At 47.9% G+C, this 12,996-nt stretch overlaps 3 protein-coding genes across 3 annotated transcripts in view; 1 reads left to right on the top strand and 2 right to left on the bottom strand.

The window, feature by feature from the left end:
* Positions 1-2,731: 2,731 nt before the first annotated feature.
* LOC310802956 (troponin I, slow skeletal muscle-like) lies at positions 2,732-6,090 on the top strand. The gene is made up of 6 exons (XM_083667590.1): positions 2,732-2,769; positions 3,076-3,207; positions 3,575-3,664; positions 4,251-4,427; positions 5,449-5,548; positions 5,956-6,090. Exons 1-5 carry the CDS (start codon positions 2,740-2,742, stop codon positions 5,542-5,544), a joined length of 525 nt encoding a protein of 174 aa, XP_083523716.1. The 5' UTR covers positions 2,732-2,739; the 3' UTR covers positions 5,545-5,548; positions 5,956-6,090.
* Positions 6,091-6,963: 873 nt separating this feature from the next.
* bcdin3d (BCDIN3 domain containing) lies at positions 6,964-8,717 on the bottom strand (the record flags this gene model as incomplete). The annotated part of the gene is made up of 2 exons (XM_083668575.1): positions 6,964-7,886; positions 8,523-8,717. The coding sequence occupies 2 exons, from the start codon at positions 8,715-8,717 to the stop codon at positions 7,248-7,250; spliced, it is 834 nt and encodes a 277-aa protein (XP_083524701.1). The 3' UTR covers positions 6,964-7,247.
* Positions 8,718-9,664: 947 nt separating this feature from the next.
* cers5 (ceramide synthase 5) overlaps positions 9,665-12,996 on the bottom strand; it is a 9,788-nt gene continuing 6,456 nt past the window's right edge. The window contains exons 8-10 of the mRNA XM_083668985.1: positions 12,514-12,620; positions 12,042-12,198; positions 9,665-10,802 (exon numbers count right to left, since the gene is read on the bottom strand). Of these exons, the coding sequence (XP_083525111.1) occupies positions 10,620-10,802; positions 12,042-12,198; positions 12,514-12,620 (447 nt within the window). The 3' untranslated portion in view covers positions 9,665-10,619. The remainder of the gene's footprint in view (positions 10,803-12,041; positions 12,199-12,513; positions 12,621-12,996) is intronic.

The raw sequence follows: 12,996 nt of genomic DNA, 5'->3' as shown, positions 1-12,996 counted from the left end.
AATAAAAACCAGACAGAGCTGAATCTCTGACTCTGACTCTGACACACACACACACACACACACACACACACACACACACACACACACACACACACACACACTGGAGGCTGGGCAGAGAGGAGGCTGGAGGCTGGGCAGTGAGGAGGCTGGAGGCTGGGCAGAGAGGAGGCTGGAGGCTGGGCAGAGAGGAGGCTGGAGGCTGGGCAGAGAGGAGGCTAGAGACTGGAGGCTGGGCAGAGAGGAGGCTGGAGGCTGGGCAGAGAGGAGGCTGGAGACTGGAGGCTGGGCAGAGAGGCTGGAGGCTGGGCAGAGAGGAGGCTGGAGGCTGGGCAGAGAGGAGGCTAGAGACTGGAGGCTGGGCAGTGAGGAGGCTGGAGACTGGAGGCTGGGCAGAGTGGAGGCTGGAGACTGGAGGCTGGGCAGAGAGGAGGCTGGAGGCTGGGCAGAGAGGAGGCTGGGCAGAGAGGAGGCTGGAGGCTGGGCAGTGAGGAGGCTGGAGGCTGGGCAGAGAGGAGGCTGGAGGCTGGGCAGAGAGGAGGCTGGAGGCTGGGCAGAGAGGAGGCTGGAGGCTGGGCAGTGAGGAGGCTGGAGGCTGGAGGCTGGGCAGTGAGGAGGCTGGAGGCTGGGCAGTGAGGAGGCTGGAGGCTGGGCAGTGAGGAGGCTGGAGGCTGGGCAGAGAGGAGGCTGGAGGCTGGAGGCTGGGCAGTGACGCTACAGCCTGATTAAGAACTGCAGGGTCTGTCCACAACAGGGGAGGCGCATGTGTGTATATGTGTGTGTGTGTGTGTGTGTGTGTGTGTGTGTGTGTATATATATATATATATATATATATGTGTGTGTGTGTGTGTGTGTGTGTGTGTGTATATATGTGTGTGTGTGTCTATTTAAGTCTCAGTGACAGACAGCAGGAGATCGGAGGCTGAGGCTCATCAGAGGTAAGAGGGTTGCTCTGCTGCTCTTCTCTTTTCTCAATTCTTTTAACTTTAAGTTTTATTTAGTTTTTTTCTGTTGCAGGAGAGAATATAAAAGAGTTTAAAGTGTATTAGTTATAACTCAGTTTTTATGAGTATTAAGTGTAACTACTTCCATATTAGATACTGGAGTTGCAAAAGCAACTGAGTTCAATTGTACTGTACTTCAGTAGTAGGAATAAAAACAAATCTAAACAACTTAATTTAAAAAATACGGTATAACAAATATCTTGTAAACAAATCGCCTGTGGATATTTACCAATTAACTTCATCTACAGTATATTTTAAATTGATTTGACCAAATTCAGTTTCATAAAGAATCTAATGATTCCTAATGGAATTCTAACTTATTGTCTTCATGTCGACGGCCTGGAGGTTCTGATGTTTTAATAATTCTTGTTTTGGTTGAACTGAACGTTCCGACATTCCTTCTGAAACCATGTGACCTGCAGGCTATTTATGGGGTTGTTATCTGTCTGGAATAGTTGCCATGCCGACCTCCTGTCTGCCATCACCTGCTTTATCTGAGCAATTACCACAGTAACACCCCAGACCCCAGACCCCAGACCCAACACCCAACACTCCAGACCCAACACCCCAGACCCAACACCCAATACCCCAGACCCAACACCCAATACCCCAGACCCAATACCCCAGACCCAACACCCAATACCCCAGACCCAACACCCCATACCCAACAACCCAGACTCAACACCCCAGACCCAACACCCCAGACCCAACACCCCACACCCAACACTCCAGACCCAACACCCCAGACCCAACACCCCGGACCCAACACCCAACACCCCAGACCCAACACCCAATACCCCAGACCCAACACCCAATACCCCAGACCCAATACCCCAGACCCAACACCCAATACCCCAGACCCAACACCCCATACCCAACAACCCAGACTCAACACCCCAGACCCAACACCCCAGACCCAACACCCCACACCCAACACTCCAGACCCAACACCCCAGACCCAACACCCAATACCCCGGACCCAACACCCAATACCCCAACACCCCAGACCCAACACCCAATACCCCAGACCCAATACCCAATACCCCAGACCCAACACCCCACACCCCAGACCCAACACCCAACAACCCAGACTCAACACCCCAGACCCAACACCCCAGACCCAAAACCCCAGACCCAACACCCAATACCCCAGACCCAACACCCAACACCCCAGACCCAACACCCCAGACCCAACACTCCAGACTCCCTTAATCGAAGTTCCTAACCCTAACCCATAATGGAGGCTACAGTGAATCAAAGAGTCTAAAATGGGAACCATAATTAACACCCTGACAGGCTTTTAAGCAAAAATAGTTCAACACTTCAGAAACAAATGGTTGTATTTGTGTCTTCTAGGGAGGAATCTAAAGTGCCAAGATGCCTGAGCAAGTGTAAGTGTGACCTCAGACAGCATCTGCACTTCATCTTTAAAAGCACCAACAATGACTGTTGGCCTGAACAAGTTTTTGCGGACTTAATGGAAAGACATTAAGTCAGTTAAGATTAATTTAAATTGAGTGATATTTCTTCTGCTAAATTATGATTTATTGATCACTAATCTGTTGTCTTGTTCTTTACAGACAAGAGGTAAGATTTCACAGACTTCTTTGACTAAATAAAAAAATAAAAAACTACTGATGTGTCTCAGACAAAAGAATATGTGACTGAAGAAAAATAACCTTAAGAATTAAAAGGTTAATAAATCAAATGATGAATCTGTTCCCAGAGAAAGTCCAAGATGTCGGCCTCCAGGAAGCTCATGCTAAAGGTGCAAGCCACTCTACCTCCCGACTACACACATCCACACGCAATTAACACTGCTCCCCAACTATATATACACACACACACACTTGATTGGGTTTGCCTTGTGCAACTGAATCAATGGAATAGTCCCAGAAGTGCTAATCCCCTAACCCTAACCCTGACCCTAACCCTAACCCGCCAACCTGGTTCTCAAAGCTGGCTCAAGCAAATATTCTGAAAGGATTTCAAATACTATTGAAGCCAGATCTGATCATAATGCATCCATGTCAACCAGGTGATGATAGATGCGGTTCTGGTCATGTGGTTTCAGAGCCTGATGGTGGCCATGGCCAAGGAGGCGCTGGATCAGGAGGAGGAGGACAAGGAGGTGCAAAAGGAGCGTTACCTGGAGGAGAAAGCCCCTCCGCTGCAGACCAGCAGCATGACCCTAGCAGAGTTACAGGTCAGAGTCACCTAACCTAACCCTAACCTTAACCCTAACCTAACCCTAACCATAATCTAACCCTAACCTTAACCATAATCTAACCCTAACCATAATCTAACCCTAACCTTAACCCTAACCATAATCTAACCCTAACCTTAACCCTAACCTAACCCTGACCCTAACCCTAATCTAACCCTATCCTTGACCCTATCCCTAACCCTGACCCTAACCTCTAACACACACACACACACACACACACACACACACACACACACACACACACACACACACACACACACACACACACACACACACACACACACACACACACACGATGAACAACTCCTCAGTCAACCAACATGAGCACTTCTCCCTTCCTGTCCAGGACTTGTGCCGGGCGCTGCAGGTCCAGATGGAGGCAGTGGATGAGCAACGCTATGACATCCAGGCCAAAGTCCTGCACAACACCAGAGAGGTACCAGAACCAGCTCCCTGGCCAGAACCAGCCCCCTGGCCAGAGCAGAACCAGGCGAGAGCAGAACCAGGCCCCCTGGCCAGAGCAGAACCAGGCGAGAGCAGAACCAGGCCCCCTGGACAGAGCAGAACCAGGCCCCCTGGTCAGAGCAGAACCAGGCCCCCTGGCCAGAGCAGAACCAGGCCCCCTGGTCAGAGCAGAACCAGGTCCCCTGGCCAGAGCAGAACCAGGTCCCCTGGCCAGAGCAGAACCAGGCCAGAGCAGAACCAGGCCAGAGCAGAACCAGGCCAGAGCAGAACCAGGCCCATAGTGTTTACCTTACTGATCCTGTAATAATAACACAGACTGCTTCAATCTACTGTATATGAATATGTATTTACTGATGATGATGATGATGATGATTATGGTGATGATGGTGGTGGTGATGATGATGATGATGGTGATGATGATGGTGATGATGATGTGTGGTGATGAAGATGATGATGATGGTGGTGATGGTGGTGATGGTGATGATGATGAGAATGATGGTGATGTTGATGATGATGATGATGATGATGGTGATGATGATGATGATGATGGCCCCCAGATCAAGGACCTGAACATCAAGGTGCTGGACCTCAGGGGGAAGTTCAAGCGCCCCAACCTCAGGAGGGTGAGGGTCTCTGCTGACGCCATCCTGCGCTCCCTCCTTGGCTCCAAACACAATGTGTCCATGGACCTGAGGGCCAACCTCAAATCAGTCAAGAAGGAGGACACAGAGAAGGTGGGTTTAATAACCCTGACCCTAACACTAACCCTGACCCTAACCCTAACACTAACCCTGACCCTGACCCTAACCCTGACCCTAACACTAACCCTGACCCTAACCCTGACCCTAACACTAACCCTGACCCTAACGCTAACTCTAACTCTGACCCTAACACTAACCCTGACCCTAACACTAACTCTGACCCTAACACTAACTCTGACCCTAACTCTGACCCTAACACTAACCTGGAGATTAATCTGTACAGAGATCATGTGTCCTAATATCCCTAGTACAACCAATAGCCCAGCTACAGAACACTACTGTGGCCTAGGTTGGGGCGGGGCCTCTGCGCCGTGCCTAAGAACTGAGGGAAACACTGGGCCCAGGTACAGAACCTACTGGACCTCTCTAGCAGAGCTATCCCTGCTGAATGAGAAGGAATATGGGAACCCGAGAGTGTTCAACTGGTTCTGGCCTCAGCAGCAGCTAGACAGTCAGATCCCATTCAACAGTTTGGAAACAGGATGTTGCTCTTAGAAAGAGAAACAATCATCCCTGATGTGGTTTCACATCCACACATTGCTTTGCCATAAATCACAATGGAGAAATGATCGAACAAAGACACAGCTACATATACTGTAGCTACAATAGCTAAAGCTATGTTGTATTAACATTGACATAACGTCTCCCCTGTTATCTAACATAACCAAGAATGCCCAATGTATTATTGTATAACGCTAGTATGGTCTCACATGAAGAAACCAAGTCAATTTCCTGTATGTGCAAATATACTTGGCCAAATAAAAGAGAATAGAGAGATTATACAAACAACCACTAGGGGGAGACACACACATTTAAATGTAAGTGTAAATGCTGTGTAAACAGAACAGCACTGCTGTGTTGAATACATTCCTACTAGACCATTCTGATCATCATCATCATCATCATCATCATCATCTTCATCTTCTTCAGTTAGTTGTTGTGTACCAGTAGAGCGCAGGGCTGACAGGGAACGCTGCTGTATTCTGTTCTGCAGGAGAACACCGTTGAGGTGATTGACTGGAGGAAGAACGTGGAGGCCATGTCTGGGATGGAGGGCAGGAAGAAGATGTTTGATGCAGCCAATCAGTAGACAGGTTAGTCATCTCACAGACAGCCAATCAGGAGACAGGTTAGTCATCTCACAGGGCCAGACTATCTGTCTCTGGTACTGCATGCTGCTGTGCTTTCTGGGTGGAGATGAGCAGAGAAGTAACAGACAACGGTAACAACCATTCTGGGATATGCATGTAGTATAGTCTACTGTAAATACACACACACACACACACACACACACACACACACACACACACACACACACACACACACACACACACACACACACACACACACACACACAAACTACAGGTAACTCTATCAAAATAAAAACATATCAAATACATCAGTCTTTCTTTACAATGAGAATCATTCAATAGAACAACTAAGATGTCTGCCTGGCGTATGGAGCCCACAGTCATTCACTCTGCTCTGTTTTGTTTCCCAGGGAGTCCTGACAGGGAAGAGGACACTGAACATTCAGACTTGGTTCATGTTTCTTACATTTCTACTGATCCTAGACAATCAAATTGTATAAATTGCCTTTCATCTCCTGATGTACAGACCTCCTGTTTCAGTGTCAATTAAATAAACATGACTTTATCTTTCATTCTGTAAGATGCAATCATTTGATAATGGGGATGTTGAGGTTTGGGTTGGGGTTGAGGTTGGGGGGAAAGTCTTTCATGACCTGCTTGAAGTTACTTTTGAGGTCTGGGCTCAACAAGTAAGGCCTGCCTTATAGGGGGTCTGTAGCAGGGTGGGGTCTGGAATATCAGCCCTGTAACATGAATAAGAGATATGACAGCATCCTCTTTCCTCCCAAACAACGGCCCTCATACACAGGAAATAGGACCCGCCCACAAACAGATAAGCAGACAAACACAACAGCCTCACCTGAACAGAACCACACCTAGCCTCACCTGAACAGAACCACACCTAGCTTCACCTGAACAGAACCACACCTAGCCTCACCGGAACAGAACCACACCTAGCTTCACCTGAACAGAACCACACCTAGCCTCACCGGAACAGAACCACACGTAGCATTTCACAGTTCTCATGTTTCATAACATCTTCCATATCCGTGCATCTTCACGGATCACTGACTGTGACTTCACTTGACATGAACTCTGAGAGACTCAGAGAGAGATACAGAGAGAGAGACTGAGAGACTGAGAGAGAGGGAGAGAGAGACTGAGAGAGAGGGAGAGAGAGACTGAGAGAGACTGTGAAAGATAAGGAGTTGTGTTTGTGAGAATAGAGCCTCCTGTCTTTATTCTGTCAGCTTATCTAGAATCAGAGACGAGCTGAACTCGACCTGTTCCCCGCCTTGGATCCACCGTCTCCAGGAGAACAGCGGCTCAAAGACAGCCTGGTTCATCTGGGTCCAGTGATGCAGTTTACCAGCCAGGATAAAAACAGGCCATGCTGAGATCCTTGAGATCAGGTTTTTGTTTGTTTATTTAGTGAAGATCATTGATGAAGTGAGACCAGGACAGCGACAGGCCGCAGTCTGTCATTCATCTCCAGAGAGATTCATCATCGGCTTTTGAATGGTAATCGTTTACATCGGTACATGGACACATGAACATATGATGAAGATATTCTAACACATGTAGATGAGACCTGTTCCTTTTAAAGAGTCATCCTACCAGTCAGACACTAAAGCCCTCCAGTGGAAAACTCCCAAGGCTGTCCAACTCTAATCCAGGAATAAAAGCCTGCCTGTCCATTGCCTCATCGTCTCCTAAAGAGCAGGAGCTGGCGGTCCCAGGCCGTGCTGCCAAAGCTCCGCACCAGCTCCATGCCACAGCACTGCTCCAGGTGGTTCCTGGCATGCTCCGCGATGTCCCCTCGGATTTGCAGAACCTTGAAGTGGTCAAAGTCGGAGCGGCCTAGCTTCCTCAACCTTCGCGCAGCTGAGCGGTAGCACTTCCAGGGCTGGGCCTCCAGGAGGAGGTACTGGCTGAGGGAGGCCAGGCGAGAGAGGAGGGACAGGAGGGCAGCGTCACCGTGAGTCAGGTGGACCCACATGGTGACGGCCAGACACAGGCTCAGGTGGAAGCGGGGACAGCCGTGCTCTCTCAGGTAGAGCTGCAGGGGGCTGGAGAGCTGGGTGGAGGAGTCCTGGGGGCTGGGGGTGGAGGAGTCCTGGGGGCTGGGGGTGGAGGGGTCCTGGGGGCTGGGGGTGGAGGGGTCCTGGATGATGTCCAGGGGGATGAAGGAGATGTTCTGGGGGAAAGGGTTGCTCTGCTGAGCCCGGGCGATGAGGTCTTCATCCAGGTCGAACCCTAAGATGTGGAGGTCAACGTCTGGCTTTGGCTCCCCAGACTGGAGCTGCTGCTGAAGATGTTGGTACAACCCAACACTCATGTCCTGTCAAGGGAGAAAGACAAGAAGACATTGATTGATTGATTGATTGATTGATTTCATTTTGGGAAACACAGATTCAGACAGAATACATGTCCCAGAGGATAACACAAGAACATAACACTTTTCTCCATTGTTGTTCTCATTGAAAAACGCACAAGATAGACAAAACGCAACAAACTAAATATTCTATAAAAACAGCCCAGACCTCTGACCCTCCCTGTCAAGGCAATCCGTCAAATGCAGCGGTCAAACTAAAATAGTAGACTGCTAATACTGCATTGTAAACTACAGGTTAATAACATACATATCACCTACATATTAATAACATATAGATAATCTACATATTAATAACATACAGATCATCTATCCATGATCTGCAAAGTAGCTTGCAATGATAACAGCACTGTAGGAGGAGGGGGTTGGAATTCATACATGTATTTGATTTATTTATTCTTTATTTATTCAGGGAGTCCCTTTGAGACCAATGTCGCTTTTGTAAGGGTTAGGGTTAGGTGCCCTGATTACACAAATACATACACTTCACTATTATTTACATGTTCACAATTTACACAGGCAATACTATTTATTTTTCTTCATTCTTTTTCTCTGGGATGTTTTATCTGCACTCTGCCGACTTACCCCCGAATTGCAGCCGACGTCCAGCATCAGCACGGTCCCGGTCCCGGTGCCGTAGCCCAGGTCCTGCAGGAGGGTGGTCGGGATCAGACCCAGACGGTTCTCCGGTGGGTTGAAGGTGTAATAGTTTAAAAAGTTCCCAAAGGGAGCAGCACCTGGATCACTGTGATTCTCTGTCTCCACTCCAAATGCTGCCATTGCTGCCATCCTACATCAAAATAAGTCCGACTAGGAAACATAACCCCGGAACCTCCTTCTCCTGGTAGAAGTGTCCGTCCCGGCCTCCGTCCCCCGGTCCCCCAGCAGGCAGCGATCAGACGTGTCGACTCTTGAGATCGTCTTCCCCCTTCAGAAGAAAGGTAAGAAAGACTATTCAAAACCACAAACATGATCAAATCATACATGACTGAGCCTCTGTCCCCTCATCTCTGAGTCTGTCTGTTAGCTGTTAGCAGCTTTAGCCTCTCTGTCAACCAAGGACAATCAACTGTTCTGATCTCGGCAAAGATACAAATATAGCAAAAGAAAAGTTGAAAGACAATTAGTTTAGAAGTGTGTATAAATGAAGACGAGATGAGAGTGACTGTAGTGATGTGTTCTTGGGCAGCTTTCAGGAGTCTTGCTGTGTTTTGTTCGCCAGGTTTCTCAACATGTTTGGAAAGCGCATTGCGGATGTGGGATATCGGGCGTTTTCTGGGTCGATGATGGTGCTGACGGTGTACGGCGGGTACCTGTGCGTCCTGCGGGCCCGCCGCTACCTGGCCCAGCAGAACCAGCTCCAGACAGAACCACACACAGACGGGGAAGCCATTAAGGACTGAGCTGGACCTTGAAATATGGGAATGTTCATTCCTAACATTTGTCTGATGGAAATGTTTGTTTCTTCCTCTCAGTAGACATTTATGTGATCATTCTATTTGGGTGTGGGAGGTTTTATACTGTCTCGCCCATCTCTGTGTGTGTGTGGATGAGTGATGAACCCCTCAGTGTCACTGGATCGCTGACTGGCTGTCAATTAAATTAAATTAAATGACTTCCTCGTTGTTTGCTTTACTAAAGTACATAACCTGTAATAACAAACTCTGTCAGACACTTGTGGTTTTCTGTGGTAGAGTCAGATATTACAAGTCATTTTCACAACAATGTATTTGGAAATAAAACAGGCTTTTATAAGGCACTCATAGCTGAGCACATCAGCTTTTCACAGTGAGGCGTTCTCAGGTGATCCAACAATCAGAACGCATTTCAAACATTCTCTCCAAACAACTACAGTATGAAAACACAACAGACCAACAACAAACACAGAAACCCAACAACCAATTTAAAAAGAACACACAAGTCGAGTATCTACGTAACCCTGACCCTAACTAACCCATCCTGACCCTAACTAACCCTAACCAACCCTGACCCAAGTAGAGTAGTATCTAACTAACCCTAACCCTGACCCTCACTAACCCTGAGACAAGTGGAGTAGTATCTAACTAACCCTAACTAACCCTGACCCAAGTGGAGTAGTATCTAACTAACCCTAACTAACCCTGACCCAAGTGGAGTAGTATCTAACTAACCCTAACTCTAACTAACCCTGACCTAAGTCGAGTAGTATCTAACTAACCCTAACTCTAACTAACCCTGACCTAAGTCGAGTAGTATCATACACCAATAGGGTTCAATAAAACAACATCCCCATCTGCAGCAGAACATGAAGACTTCAGTACAAACAAACAAACAAACAAACAAACTTCAATCCTCTTGAAATACATTTACGCAAATAATGATTTCTCTTTAGATTTCATCAGTTTGATTTCACACTTAGATAAAGAGACACTATCATTCTAAACCAGTCTGTGCTGTCAGATCTGGAAGGTACCGTGTGATAGAGATCATCTAGCCAGGAGGCTGGTGGAGGTAGAAATCGGAGGACGGGCTCATTGTAATGAATGGAATAAGGAATATCATCATGTGTTTGATTCCATTCCATGCATTACAATGAGCATGTCCTCTGATTTCTACCTCCACCAGCCTCCCCTGTGTAAAAGCATGTAGTGGTAGGAGCCTTAAAGGCCCAGGGAAGGAGGATCAGTAAAAACATCACAGTATTCATCTCTGGGTGACCAGGTGCTGCTGGGGGACCAGGTGCTTGGTGGGCGCCCAGGTCTTGGTCTTAAAGTGGCCGTTGGTGGCGTTGTCTCCCCTGGGGGAAGCAGGGAGACAACAGGGGTCTTTAGTGTCTGTTTCCTCCTCTGAGCTGCTCTCCATATCACTCCGCTCATCCTTGGTTACCTGACGGACACAGAGAGACGTACAGATTAGGCTACAATCAGAGAGTATGGAATTCCAAATGTATTCATTCTCCTCTGACCACAAAACCGCACATGCCTCCAGACGCCACAGGGTGGAACTTGGGAGCACAGAGGAACTCCAGACTAATTGGAAGCAGCAAGAAATACTTCAAATTCATGACTCATGATTTACCACATGAAGGGTCAGTCACACAGGAAATGCATGAGGCATAAAACAGAGGTCAAACAGACGACCCTAACAACCGTCACTGTTCAACCGTCTCACTTATCTGTACTATGTCACTCATTGTCTTGTCCTTATTTCATTGCACTACTGCGTATTTGTATTATTTGTATTATTTGTATTGGATGCTGCATTGTCATGGAACCAAGCCAAAGAATTTTACTCCCTGCACTTGTGTATGAGACGTAAAAATAAACTTGAAACTTGAACCCTGACCCTGACCTGACTGACCCTGACTGGCCCTAACCCTGACTGACCCTGATCCTGACCCTGACTGACCCTGACCCTGACCGACCCTAACCGAAGACAGACTTACTGACCAGAGCACAGAGACCACAGCCGTCCAGTAGAGAGAGAAAGCGAGGGAGGGCATGGAAGAGAGGAGAGGTGGAAGAGGAGTCAGAGACAGAGATGGAGGGACAGGAGGTTTGCCCTCTTTCATCCAAGAGAGGGAGGGCACAAGCCAAGTCTGCAGGAGGAAGGAGACACATTCAGAAGAGAGGAGAGGAGAGGAGAAGAGCTGGAAAAGGACAAAGAGTAGACCAGGGGAGGCTGGTGGAGGTAGGAATCGGAGGCCGGGCTCATTGTAATGCATGGAATGGAATCAAGAATAGTATCAAACACCATTCCTCATTCCTCCGATCCACCAGCCTCCAATTTCTACCTCCACCAGCCTCCCCTGGTAGAATGATACCTTTTTTCTCTGTTATTCTATCGTCCCTGACAACGTGAAACCATGTCCACTGCTAAGGTCTCACCAGGGCTAAGGTTAGCCCAGGGCTAAGGTCTCAGGTCTCACCAGGGCTAAGGTTAGCCCAAGGCTACGGTCTCACCAGGGCATCTCAGAAGCAGGAAACTCGTTGTAAAAAGATGAGTATCAGACCAACAGGAAGCTTCATGCAAATAACTTTTGACATGTCATGTGTGTCATTGACAGCGGGGGCAGAGGGTCAGGGTTAGGGTTAGGGTTAGGGTCAGGGTCAGGGTCACACCCACCTTCCCCCTCAGCAGGGCCTTGATGGCGATGCGGCTGATCAGGTAGGACCAGATTAGATGTAACACCTGCAGCACCAGCAGGAGGAAGTTGAAGAGCCACCAGGACCCGTAAGGACCAATGATGTCCCAGCTCTCAAACAGGGTGCTGTTCAGGATCCTGGAACACACACATCATGAGCATGAACACACACACACACACACACACACACACACACACACACACATGCACGCACACACGCACACCCCTATTACAGAGAATAATAATTCATCCCAATGAGACCAGTGTGAAAACTACAGCAGACAGGGAGGGAAGCAGGTCTCAGACTTCAACCCGAACCAAGATGGCCGACCAGACACTGAGACTAACCAGGACAAGATGGCCAACCAGACACTGAGACTAACCAGGACAAGATGGCCGACCAGACACTGAGACTAACCAGGACAAAATGGCCGACCAGACACTGAGACTAACCATAGAGGGAAGATGAGGAGGCGTGTGATGAAGAAGACCACACTGAACAGCACAAACAGGAAGTCACACAGGCGCTGGTACTTGGCGTAGTTGGCCAGCTTGGCTGCCTGTCAAAAGACAACAGAAAAACAATATTCAATCAGTCCCTCCTAAAGACCTCTTCACCCCCACTTCCCCCCTCTACTGTTAATAATAATAAAAAAAAAATATATATATATATTTATTTATTTATTTTAAAAAAGCTTCTAGCATTACGACTGCTTATGGCCCCTGGTCTGAGCATCGATTACTTTATCTGATGATGACTGATGGATGGGATGATTCACTTACTTAAACAAGTGTATTTGTTGTAAGTCGCTTTGGATAAAGACGTCTGCTAAATGCCATAAATGTAAATCAAATAAAATGTATCATATCCAGCCCTAACCCTGACCTTAACCCTGACCCTAGCCCTGACCTTAACCATGACTCTAACCTTTACCC

This window comes from Argentina silus, assembly GCF_951799395.1.
Source record: "Argentina silus genome assembly, chromosome: 4".
Classification (NCBI taxonomy): Eukaryota; Metazoa; Chordata; class Actinopteri; order Argentiniformes; family Argentinidae; genus Argentina; species Argentina silus.
Note: the sequence above shows the minus strand (reverse complement) of the source record. Positions and strands in the feature narration are given on the sequence as shown.